The 13,169-nt window shown below is 39.5% G+C and overlaps 1 protein-coding gene and 1 long non-coding RNA gene across 4 annotated transcripts; one reads left to right on the top strand and one right to left on the bottom strand.

Annotated features, from left to right (window-relative positions):
• Positions 1-346: 346 nt before the first annotated feature.
• On the top strand, positions 347-3,268 carry LOC140591869 (uncharacterized). Its single transcript, XR_011992164.1, has 2 exons — positions 347-1,798; positions 2,628-3,268. It is a non-coding gene; the product is annotated as an uncharacterized lncRNA (long non-coding RNA).
• A 101-nt stretch (positions 3,269-3,369) lies between these two features.
• Positions 3,370-11,412, bottom strand: LOC111855651 (caspase-9-like). Of its 3 annotated transcripts, XM_023834856.1 has the most exons (8): positions 11,284-11,412; positions 7,700-7,761; positions 7,216-7,392; positions 6,467-6,556; positions 6,164-6,311; positions 5,427-5,600; positions 4,373-4,482; positions 3,370-4,051 (listed from the first exon to the last, which is right to left on the bottom strand). In XM_023834856.1, exons 1-8 carry the CDS (start codon positions 11,333-11,335, stop codon positions 3,926-3,928), a joined length of 939 nt encoding a protein of 312 aa, XP_023690624.1. In that variant the 5' UTR covers positions 11,336-11,412; the 3' UTR covers positions 3,370-3,925. The 3 variants fall into 3 exon arrangements, with proteins under 3 accessions (XP_023690624.1, XP_072569702.1, XP_023690625.1); XM_072713601.1 differs by lacking the exon at positions 6,467-6,556; XM_023834857.1 differs by lacking the exon at positions 5,427-5,600.
• Between the last annotated feature and the right edge of the window lie 1,757 nt (positions 11,413-13,169).

Consider the following 13,169-nt stretch of genomic DNA (forward strand, 5'->3'; position numbering starts at 1 on the left):
CTATAATCATGCATGTGTCACTAATGTTAATGTGAAACAGCTGGATGAGTCTTTCAGTCAAGGAAATAAACCAGTCAAAGCACAAGAAGAGCTGAACTAATTAGCCGAGCACAGGAGCCTTTCAATTTGAAAGTAGTTTGTAAAACCTGAAGTAGCTCAAAGTGTCCTCCCTGACATGGATTATCTGGTCACCCTAATAAAGCGGCTCTGCGCCATATTTCAAACTTTGGCTAATCTGCGTCACAATGTATTTCCCTTCTATTTAGTGTATAATTTCTAGAGCGATCATACGTTGTGCGTCTTACGTAAACATAGGACGTCGCCTTAACGGAGTCGGAAACGTAAATGCAATCGCTGCGGTGCAGTCTGGATGTAGGAAGTCTGCTGCCCTTCGTTGTGACTAGCGGTGCGTTAATCATAGATTATATTATTTATGATGCGTGAGTTAACAAGTATGATGCGTTGACTTCGGACTAGCAGATACGGCGAGCTGACTGCGGTGCGGTTTGATCTGGCGTAATGTAATTAGGAAAAACAAACCAAGGGCAGATTGCTGGTTGTAATGTTATTTTAAATATTAATAATATTATTAGAGCAGGTCGATAAAAAGCAGGTGTGCGATATTTATTGTGGTTATGGACAGATGATGCTCTTTTGAAGCATTGGAGCTTTCCAGGCAGTTGCATTGAAAAGTGCCGTTAAATTCTCGAGACTTCGCATGCTCACTAGGGCCACCTGCTGGCCCAAAGAGCTTAGAGCCGGACATGGTGCAACACAGACTCCTTCATCGTTTCGTCAAACCACTATTATTGTAGTTTTTATGCCATTTTCTGTTCTGATTTTGTTTTCGGTTCTGTTTAAAATGGGCTTATTTCGTTTAGTTGTATCTTTTTGAACGTGAGGTAAACACGACTAATTTTTGTCAAACTTTAATTATTTAGAATTTAATATTGAAATATTTAAATTGTGAGTTAGGACTCCAGATTTCTTGTTTTATATTAAGAAAATGGGTAAAGTATCTGATGATGATAATAACGCAGTTACTAGTAGTGAGTATTCAGTTGTACTAGTTAGTAGTAGGAGGCAGCGTGCTTGTGAGACTGGACAGATACACCTGGAGTGGACACATGTAGACCAATCAGTGTGCAAAGTAAACTGGTGTGATGAGGTCAAAGGAAAAAAACAAATTTGTATCCCAACATGTGTCATTTGAATTACATTTATTTTCATTTAACCTCTTTTTAAATCACACCCCCTCCCCGTCGTGAAATCAAACCCTAGTCTCCCGAGTTATAAGTAGGGGAAACTAAGCCACTATACTAACAAGGATCACAAAACCATTTTCTGGGCTGTGTCAGAGGGAATCTCTGTGCTTGTCTCTGTGCTCCAGGTGAATGTTTGGAAGTGTATGCGGCAAAAACAAGCAAGCGAGTTTAAGAAACATTCTCAGGCTGATGCAGCAGATTTCTGGTTGGGCTCGGCCCAACTCTAAGACCTAAATGTTATGAGCAGGGGGCTACTGATTTGGAAGAGGCCCTGGTTATGGCCGGCTGATGTGAGATGGCCAGAGAGACTCAAGAGATGGACACTTATGTTTGCCAGCCTCCTACGGGAAGTGCTGCAACAGCAATAGTACATTCCATACCTTATGGAGGTGGTTTGTACAGGGCCATGTAAAGACTTACTGAAGACATGAGGGAAATGAGGATGGAAATGAGACGATTGGCAGAGGAAAATAACCAACTGAGACCAAGTGGCTGGAAAGATGAATGGAAAATCTCTCCTCCAGTGCATGGAGGTCAGTGTCAGAGTGCTTGGGGGGGGGGGGGGACTCCCAGGACTCCTTTTAATGATGAGGGTGGTGAGAAGTGCATTTTCTCCCCCAAGAGAGAGGAGCCAACCAACCAGTTGGGAAAAGATATGTCACTGTTGTTGTGGTCCAAACACCAGCTACAGCACCTATGGATCCATTGGAGGGAGAAACGCTTATCTCCTCAATAAGTGATATAAGGTACAACAGAGTGGCAGCGTACCTCATACGTGAGGGGAAGCGCTGAGGGGACTGAAGTCAAATTAGTGGATTCAGGATCAACTGAATCATTTATAAACGCCGATTTCCGCACCTCTGTTCCAGCACTGCGCAGGCGGCTCCTAAATGCTCAATGATTGCTGCATGTGCTACGAACAACTAAATGCTCAACATGTTGGGTACCATATCTGCCACCTGACACTTAGGTAATGAATTCTGGCAGAATGTTTTCTAAGTACTTATGGGGTCTGCACAAGCAGCATCGCCAGGCCTGGACTTTCTTGTCCCTAACCACACCCACTTGGATTTTGTCTGTGACAGACTGCAATTATGGGACACAATATGCTGGTGCCTGTCAGTGTATCCCCAGTGTATCCCCAGTTGGGCCCGTTGATCAGCCCTCTGGTTTTGTGGGCCGGTTAATGTCCAGTCTCCAAAACAGAAGTGAGTGTGTTGTGGCTCACACTGCGATGTTGGTGTAGGATGGGGCTGCTACTGCGTGTGTGTTAAACCCTACAGATCAGGACATGAGAGAGGGCGCGCACATGGGGGGGGGATGATCTCCGTGGATGAATCTGAGCTCGTGTTGCTTCCACAGGTCCCAGTTGAGTCGGTCTCCCCCATTTCATCCACTGATGTGCCACTTGTGCAGCTGGAGCAGAATCTCCAGCTAGTCTGCAGCAGCAGGTGCAATTAGCTGCTTTGTTGGCAGAACACAAGGAGATATTTAGCACATAGAAAAGGGTGACTGGCAAATGCACATTTATCAGACGTTGCATCAAAACTTGTTCACCTTGATCACACTACAGAGCCTCTGTATCATTAATTTATCATCTTCTTAAATATAGGGGAAGCTCGGTCTGTCTGTTTCTTCTAGCAGATGTTTACAGATGTCACACTTTTAATTCATTGTTTCATCAAATTTCATCAAAATTTTTACTTTTTAAAATTAAAATGGAAAGACCTTACTAATATACATAAACAGTTCAATTTGAAAAACCATAAATTTGTGTCCATGGTAAAGGACATACAGGGGTGTGGCCAATTCAATTCAAATGCCAATTCATAAATGTAATGGGGAACAATTAATCAGTTCTGAATTTTGCACAACCCTGTTGTGCATTAGTGTTGTAAACAATGAAAGTAGTGACTGTGTAATGTCTGCCATGGAATGTGTATTTTGACATCATTCAACCCTGAATGTGAATGTAGAGTAAAATGACCCCCTTTGCTATGTCACTGATTGCTCACGCTGGCAGTGATCTGTCATTAGAGGCAGAACTTCCTTTGAAAAGAGTTGTAATCTCCTTTTTATAAACATGACCCGCAAACTGCCATGATATATTTAATTGAATAGGTGGCTTTATTTGTTATGTTATAATTTGTGTCAACACAGCAGTTTTGTTTTGAAACTCGCTTTTATAGTGAGCAGCTTCACCGAATGAGTTACATATTCACATTACTAGCCAAATTGAAATTCTTGTGTCACAGTTTCAGGGGAGGGGACAGGTGCTGTGGGGGACACCAGGATAAACAACAATGCAATATAGGACAAACAGTACTAAAATACACTTTATATCCTAAAATACACTAACTACATCTTGAAGATACAATTATTGGTAAAAATCTCATATTCCACCATCAAATATTCATAATTAATAAATAATCAGTGAATCAAAATAATTAGGTACATCATAAATGGCTCTACTAATTAGGTTTTGTAAGTGTCTAAACTATGAGTTCCTGATCCACAAACTGAAGAACACATAGAAAACAAATAAAGATCTATAAATCTGAGTCCAATGTGCAGGCCCAGTAATATGGAATCCGGGTTGTATCAGTCCTGTATTGAAGAGACAGCGTTGTAGAAACATCCTGGGATGTTCCATGGAGTCTCTAACTGTCTCCCTTGGGAGAACATTGGAAGTAGAGATTCTTTCTTAAAGAAGATAAGAAGAAGGGCATCTGTTTGTAGGTTGTAGATATGTCTTTAACACTATTCTGTGCAACCTTGTTGTTGACCTGGACACACATGAGAAAGTGAGGTTAATTGTATTTAGTATAGTAATAGTAATAGTAATAGTAGCAGCCATGCAATGAGCTATTCATTTAACCACTTATCATGGTGTACGAAACAGTCAACCTGACAATACAGCAATGTGTCACTAAGTTTTAAGCACTTTAAGCAGAAGATTTTTTACTATTCATCCATATTCCAACTTCTTAATCAGTATAAGTTCAGGGTGGGGGGTAAGATGGATCAATGTTGGGAGCAGGGATTGAGTGATAAAGATAGTTTGCAAAAGGCAGATCCATAGTTAGTCATTCCTGAGAGACACCCACCATCGTCAGCATGGTAACCAGATCATTTGATGCTGCATTTTCTGCCAAGATCTGGTCCAGGGTTTCCACATACCAGGTGCCAGTCTCCTTGTCCCTCCATGAGACATACCCTGCAGCGGCAGCCAGTGTTCTGCAAGTTCACACTCAACAAGAACTATCCCAGAGTTCACTTCACACAGATTAAAATGAACTAGCTCATGTTGAAAGTTCACAATTTTTAATTTTTAAGTTCACAGTCCCAAAAATGAACTAGTTCATGTTCATGTCTTCTGATTTTTTTACTGAGCTCCTCTGAATCCAAAGTGAAATTTTTGATCAGTAATTAAAACATCACTAGCGTCACCTGTATACCTTTAGAAAGCTCTACTTTATTAATATAAATTACTGGCATCACAAGCATTGCAGTGGATCACATCAATACTGATCAAGACAAGGAAAGCACAAGAAACTTAAGATCATAACGTAATATTTTTCCAAGGCTCGATTCTGAGTAATTTCACTAATATATCATATTTCATATCATAATATGAAAGGTAATATTTTTCCTATTATTGCTACCTCTGGTGTGTGAGCGTCGTTCAGTCTTGCCAGAATGAACGATGCTCATGTTCATCTTTATTTGTTGCAAACTGATTCGTTTAGATCATTATTCACCAAAAATATGAGCACGCTCAGTTAGCGCATTCATGCACAACACTGATGACAGCCAATATTGAGAGACATTTGCATTGCATTTTCCCATGTTGCTGACCAACACTCCATATAATTTTGCGGATATCTTCAAACTGTAGTACTAGCTGCCCAAAATAAGAATTTCTGTATTTCATAATACACTAAACACTGGTTGCTTCTTAAGCCACTGACAGTGTTATGGATTTGACTCCTTAGACATTCATACCTGGGTAAGTAGAGTATGACACCAGGATGTCACTGGGTACTGACAGTGTTATGGATTTGACTCCTTAGATACTCATACCTGGGTAAGTAGAGTATGACACCAGGATGTCACTGGGTACTGACAGTGTTATGGATTTGACTCCTTAGATACTCATACCTGGGTAAGTAGAGTATGACACCAGGATGTCACTGGGCACTGGCAGTGTTGTGTGAACACTGAACTTGTCTGGCTTGTCCGTTAGTGTGTCACTCCCAGATACAGGGACAGCATCCCTACTGTAGCGGTCGCTGGACTCTTGAATAGGCACTTCACGTCCTTTGTCTTTTTCATCTTGAGAAGCATATGGGCAAATTTTCCATGTATAGTGCTCTCACAAATGTTTCATATAACATTTTTGTGATTAGACCTAAGGCATGGTTAAAGTTTGATCAATGAAACCTATACATTTTGATTTAAATAATGAGGAATACTTTACCTAAAAATTATGTTATATATAATTATCTTTGTTTACTGCTCTGAAGTTATATTATAAACCAATACTCCACTAATAGAGCTATTCCAAGAAGGCAAACTGCTAATTCACCGATGAACAGGAGATGTGTTCATTATTATGCTTTCCTGTAGGAAAGGACAGCAAATAACAGAGCCGTGTGAACTGATGAATTATTTCGGAATATATAAATGGTGAGTAACTGCACATAATGTAACCCTTGGCTGCCATTCAATGCGATTCAATGAGGGAAGAGCAGCTTGCTCCAAGGTTCAATTAAATTCCAACACCTCTTTTACAATACAGCCTTACCACCACCCCCACTCCACTATAATAACTATATTCCTTTAACAACACAGAAGCACAGTTAAGGTAAGGTGCCAACTTATCTGGCTCAGCTTACCTCCACCGCAGGCCTGGATGAAGAAGATCTTGGGCTTGCCCTGGAGAGATGGACAGTGCTCCCCATTGAGGAAACTGGTAATGTCCTCAACTGGAACTGTAGGCCCGTCCACTCCATGCACAGCACCAGGGATGAGGTTCTTAGTTGCCTGAATACAGAGAACACAGAGGTGAGATGTCTAAGAAGGCTAAAAGACAACCAAAGAAACAGAGAAGGCCACTGTTGCCTTGTTCATTCAAGAGATAGAAAAACTAATATTAAGTATTTTCTGGGGAAACAAAGAAGTGAGAGGAGCCACCTTACCTTAGAGCCATGAGACAAAATGACCACAATGCAGCAGTCATATTTCGTATGGTCCTTCTTAGAAAGGGCTGACAACTGCTGAATTATTTGCTAAAAAAAGGATACTCTATAAACATTTACATTAAAACTGTAATATATTCCATGAAATTAAGCAGAGCATCATTAAATGATGAGATACCACTGTCGCCTTCCACAGCCAGGGGCTGAGGGTTCGAGTCCTGCCTCTGCTTTATCTATGAGGACTTTGTATGTCCTCCCTGAGTCTTCCGTTCCATGGTCCAAAAACATGCAATTAGGCTAAATGGCATCTTGAAATTCGCTATGGAGTTTGACTGTGTGAATCTTTGCATATTTGTGCTCTGTGATGGACTGGCATCCCATCCTATATTGCTTGGGATAGACTATGGGGCTCCATGTGGCCCTGAATAGGATAACCAGTCAGAGGAAAGATGGATATAATAAAATAATAAAATGGAATGTTTATGTTCACTGCATGTTGTACTGTATGTGACAAATAAATCTCTTGAATCTTGAATTATGTGTATATTCTTTTCTTTTCATGTTGCGCTACTGTACCTCACAGTGTTTAGCATGAAATCCATGGTAAGCCGCCCAAAATACCAACTAATATTAGATGCAAGTTAGCCAAAGTTTTCAGTAACTAAAATAGCATCCTATGTGGTACATGCTGGTTAAATCAGTCCATAGGATTATGCTTTGCCACACACAGCAATGGGAGACCAACTAACCTCGTGAGTCAGGTCCTGCTGAACATCAACAATGAAATTCAAGGACTTGAATCGCTTTTCAAGTTTATCACAATCTATGTTGGATCCATTGCGGCTTCTTAAGTAGGACTCAGGTAAAAACTTCACATTATTTATGATCAAACAGAGTCCGCAATGGCTGGCATCCATCTTGTAACTCTGAAGGATGGGAAAAAAACACTGCATTTAAGGCAAGTTTTAGACCTCAGCTAAATAACAAGAGAGGATTAAACATAAAACACCTTTGTGTGTCTGAAAGTATTTGCACATGTCTTATTAGAATAAACGAAAACACCCAAGTATGAGGGTGGCATTGGGATGCAGGCTGGCAGAATCACAATATCAAACCTCAGGATGGCTGATGGGTAAGATTTGGACAGGTTGTTTCAGTAGAAGAATAACCAGTATCTGAATTTATTTAAACAAATCTATCGAAGCAGATATAGCTTAAAAGTTATGCAGTTACCTGAAGTGGGTTCTGTTTATTGGGTTGGTGGCTCTCGGATCCTCTCTGGACCTCCTGCAACCCTGGAAAAAACAAGTTGTTTAAGAAAATGGATGGATGGGTGGGTCCTGTTCTATATTGATTAGTTTGGAGTCATCAGAATCTAAAACAAATCATATTGTTAGTTATTCCGTTTTAGCTAACAACAATTAATACAGATATTTAAACCTCTGTGACACATCCAGCCATACAAGACAGGGAATAACCAAAGATGGGGCACCGACCCATTGCAGGGCACTGCACCTTTCACCACAAATTATTTTCAGTTTGTCATATTCAGTTCAAATCCAGTTGAGTGTATTACAAATTTGCAAGTGCTTTCCATTTATGGGGGATTTCCTCAAAGTACTCCAGATTCTCCTCATAGCTGAAACAGGTCAAAGAGCAAAATTCCAAAACAAACTGTTGATTTTTTATTCATTTTGAGATGATACTGCCAAAGACCAGACGGCTTCTTCATCATATGTTACAGTATTGGGAACCAAAACTCATTCAGTAGTCATGCAATCCAGAGAGGGGAAGAGTTAGTCTTTTTAGGAGATCAAGTCATAGACTGGAGGGGCCAGAATGTTCAGCAGGATAACTGCAAAAAAAGCCTCATCGTTCTGGCTTTGAGGCTGTAGAAGCTCATAGCAGATGGCAGTGGAGCGAAGAGGTTGTGAGTGGGGTGCGATGGGTCATGCCATTGACCCTATGGATGTAGTGGTCATTATCTAGCACAGAAAGTAGAGTGATACTAGGAATCTTCTCTGCTGTTTTAATGCCCACCTGAGAGGATTGGCAGATTGAGGCCTTGCAGATTCTGAACCAGGCTGGGATGCAGTGTGTAAAGACACCATCTCTCTAGAAGACGGACAAAATGACAGGTTTCCTCTGTCTCAAGCACCACTGGAGAGAAGTTCACTGCTAGCCATTCTTGATCAGGGAGGATACAAGTTGGTTCCAGGAGAGATTCTCAGCAAGGTGCACACCCAGATATTTATTGCTCTGATGTATAAGCAGTGTTTCCCAACACAGTCCTCGGGAAGGGAGCAAAATTGTGGACTCTCCCCAACCACTAGGTTGGAAAACACTGGTATAGAGAGTTCTTCTGAAGTCCACAATCATTTCCTTCATCTTGTTGATGCTGATCAGCAGATTGTGGGCCTTGCACCACTCCACCAGCTCTCTCACCTTCTGCCTGTATGCTGACTCATCACCGCCACTTGTGATTGGCTTAGGCCGATCATGGTGTTGTCACCTGCATACTTTATGATGTGGTTAGAGGTAGTTCTTTAGCCTTTTGCTAGGCTGTCAATGTAAATAAGAAATTGTTCTTGCCTAGAAAAATAAAGCTTAAATTAAAAAATAATAATAAAGTTGGTATAGGTAAAATGCACAGCTACAATAAATAAATCGCCCGAATGTGCAGTTTGTGAGTTGTTGTAAAGCAACAGCAGAGGGGATTTAAATACAACCCCCCCCCCCCCCATTACTATGTCCCTGTTGTAAAGTACCCTTAAAGCCTTATTGGTATTCATCATGCTGCGAGAAACAGACACTGCCAACAACACCAGCAAACTCACGTGGTAAATAAAAGGACTAAAACAGTCACAGTGGACTGAAACAGTCATACACCAGAGGGGCACTGCAAAAAGCAGAAGCAGAAATCTCAACATGAAATTAAAAATAAATTATGCGTAAATCAATGCTGCGTGTGTCAAAAAAAACCCAGATAAACTAAGACAAGATAAGATAAGATTAAGATAAGATTAAGATAAGATTAAGATAAGATAAGATAATATAAGATAAGATAGGATGGAGGAGACCCTGTCAAAGTTCAAGAGGTCAGTCCCAGTGCAGCTTCCATACTACGCAGTTCAGCCAAGTCCAGAATGCTTTATATCATACTGAGGTAGTCAGCTTGTCAGGAGATGTTACAGAAGACGAGACTGTCTCAATTTCCTGAGGACATGTGGACGCTGTTGGGCTTTGTCCTTCAGGTGTGTGGTGTTAAGAGACCATTTGAGATCATTCGTTATATAGACTCCCAAGAACTTCAGACTTTCCACATGCTCACATGAGTGGGCTGTGGTCTTTCTCTTTTACTCTCCTGTGGTCTATGACAGTCTCCTTAGTCTTGCTTGTGTTAGGATTAGACTGTTGTTGGTGCCCCACTCAGCTAGGTGACCCTCATCCGTCCTGTAGGCTGTCTCACTGTTGTCCACAATCAGGCCCACCACCATAGTGTCATCTGCAAATTTGACTATTTTGTTTGGGGGTACAACCATCAGTGAATGAAGTAAAGAGCAATGGGCTCAGCACACAGCCCTGTGGTGACCCTGTGTTCAGGATCAGGATAGATATAAAAGCATTTCACACCACTATATCCACCAATGGACTCCTTCCCCCCCCCCCCCCCCCCCCCCCCCCCTCAGTTTATGGCATTGCTCTCAAAAAAGAAAGTGAATGTTTAATAACAAACAAAATCTAAAGAAATATCAAATAAAAATGGTAACACTTTACAATACAGTTCCTTAGTAACTTAATAGTAACTCAGTTACAGCCAGGGTTTTTCAAATTAGCATTTAGATTTCCCATTTTGATTTTCAGTTTTGGTTCAGTTTCAGATTCTTTTAAGAGTGTACAACTAGTTTTAGTTTTGGTTTAGTTTTTATTTACTTTCTGTATTAGTTTTCAGTATGATGTTTTGATACCACACTAGCAGTAGTCTCGTATTTTAACAAAACTACCTTTTGTAAATATTTTTTTTTTTTACCTTTGTCACTAACCCTAGCCCTATAATAACCCTGGTTACTACCATTATGTTTTAGGTCACATGTTTTTTTGTACCGATATATTCTGTTAATATGTGCCCATTTTGAAGGCTACATAATTGCTACATAATGGTCAATAGCTTTTGTCATATTAATAAAAAGGAAAAAAAGGCATTAAACATCGCCTATGATCATAATTAATTATACTTTATTAATCGTCATGGGGAAATTATCCATATGTCTCCTCTGACTTGCTCTCTCTGTACTGTAGGTTAAGGGCCTTACTGAAGGACCTGCAGATGTACCAAGGCCAGGTTTCAGCTGGTGACAGGCATGGAAGCTTAGCCCACTGAACCACAAACTGCCCCCAGTTAGTACATTAATACTTGGTTCATGATTATTTAACATTATAGTACATTGTTTGTGCCCCTTCAAGTAGTTAGCAAAAAATTATATCTTAAATCTATTCGGCAAATGACTCTAAAAAAAAAAAGCCTGACAACCATTGAAAATGCACTTATGATACCAGGAAAGATTCCCTGTGTATGTATTAGCCTTCAATAAAATAAAACATATATTGTAAATTGCAATATTTTTATCCTCTGAGCCATCTGACAATAAAAAATGGAAATTAGCCAAGTTACAATGTTTCGTATAATATTAACTATATTACGACTTCCGTCAGATGTGTATGATCAGAATATCCTGATCATACACATACGTAGCACGCTTAACATCAACAAAGAATTTGCACTATAAAAGCCTTATTAGGACGGGATTAAGTTTTACCTGTGGGGTTAATGTCACTGGAGTCACTTTTGGTCCTTTTCGAATCTGCCATGTCTATAAATATTACAAGGCTACTGAGTAAAAATTTAAGAGAATCACTTTTTCCTTTTCATCGAACAAGTACGTAGTTCTTTCGGTAATAGAAACTGTCCGAATTGTCATCACAGTATCATATATATCTAAAGGCACGCCTCTTTGAGGCAGAAACAGAATTTACCGACTAAAAATAGAGCTTGTATTGTTTTCCACGCACATGTATGACAACCTATAATGATGAATACCCCAGCAGACACAGAATAAAATTTAAATATCTAAGAATGACCGGCCACAAATTTAAACGAGTGGATTTATGTCATGTCGCTTCTTACTGGGATACATCGCCGTGGTAACTTACGCTACATGTCTAACCTGCTTCGAAGACTGGTTACGTCACAGGATTCTCAATGAATGGAAAGCCACTGAAAACATATACATGTATTACGTCAGGGAATATACGGACTTGTCTTCTCTGATTGGTCCAAGCGCTGTTACTAATCCGTGAGCCTAAACATCCTACTTGTGTAACAATATGGCATTATGTTTTTTCATAGTTCCTTCGTCCTGGGCATAAAAAGCATTATTTTCATTGCTCTATCATCTTTTGAGATTTAGAGTAAATCGTCAATGTCCAGTTCATTCTAGAGAGAGTACAGTACGTATTGTACAATAATGTATTTTATTATTATTGTATGTAACATTATTAATGTTGGGGGACTACTGTAGTAAAAAGTAGTCACGTTATATATAATTGTAATTCTTATATTATGATCGGAGCTGTGCAGTTATTCTAAATTAGGAGTTAAGAGTGTTAATTTAAGATTTTGGGAAGTTAGGAAGCTTGTGTAATACACTTTTACTGTTTTAAGTTAGGACATGAACAATGACTTAAGAACTGTTAATCTCTAATGGCTTTTTCCTAAATTGGTTTTGACTGTAGTTACCTTGGTTACCAGTTACGATTGGATCCGCAAGTTAGGAAGTTTCAATAATACAGCACCAGGACGGAACAGACAAAATGCGGTTATAAATGTGAATTCAATCGACTATGCAAGATCGATTAAACTAAGTTTGCAATAACAATTTTAATGATTATAATTTAAATAACACTTTAAATAACATTTGTTTATTGAGTATTGTCACCAAAACACCCTCCATAAATATGCTATTCAGGAAAAAGTATTTAAAAATCACAATACATATCGAATTGGCAGAAAATATCGATATAATATCGAATCGGGAGGCAAATGTCAGCCTCCAAAATGCTAATTGTGGCAGATTTCATATTTCTGCTTTCCAGGCTCCCTGAAAGTAAAGGAAATTGTTGCTCTAGCACAGTATTAAATACCAACTGTCATGCAGTACTTTTACAGATAAGTTTAGCTATTTATCACATTTCAAATTGTACAAAACATTTCAACAAAACAGTAAAACCTTATTTTGTAGATTGAATTTGTCTCTGTGTTTGTACTTTTAGTTTTGTATATAATGACTTGGACTTGAGCACAGAACAACTGGACTTGGAATCGAGCACTCATGACTGGTGACTTGGGTGACTTGTGTACAACCCTACCTTGTGATACAGGAAACCCAGTTACCTCTAACGAAGTTCAAAGTCATCCAGGAAAGAAATTACGTTTCATGGCCACCGTAAATCTGGGAGTACTCGCTGAACCCGTTTTCTGGAATTTCCTTGATAATCTTTAGGCAGCTAGCATTTAACGTCACTTTATTGTTTTCATTTTGATGACCCTAGAAATCTAACAGAGCAAGATGAGTATCTTTTTTTTCTTTACAGAATTAAATAAGGCAGAAAATGCACCCAAAAGCTGGTAATGAAATTCAAAACA

This window comes from Paramormyrops kingsleyae, chromosome 6 (genome assembly GCF_048594095.1).
Source record: "Paramormyrops kingsleyae isolate MSU_618 chromosome 6, PKINGS_0.4, whole genome shotgun sequence".
Classification (NCBI taxonomy): Eukaryota; Metazoa; Chordata; class Actinopteri; order Osteoglossiformes; family Mormyridae; genus Paramormyrops; species Paramormyrops kingsleyae.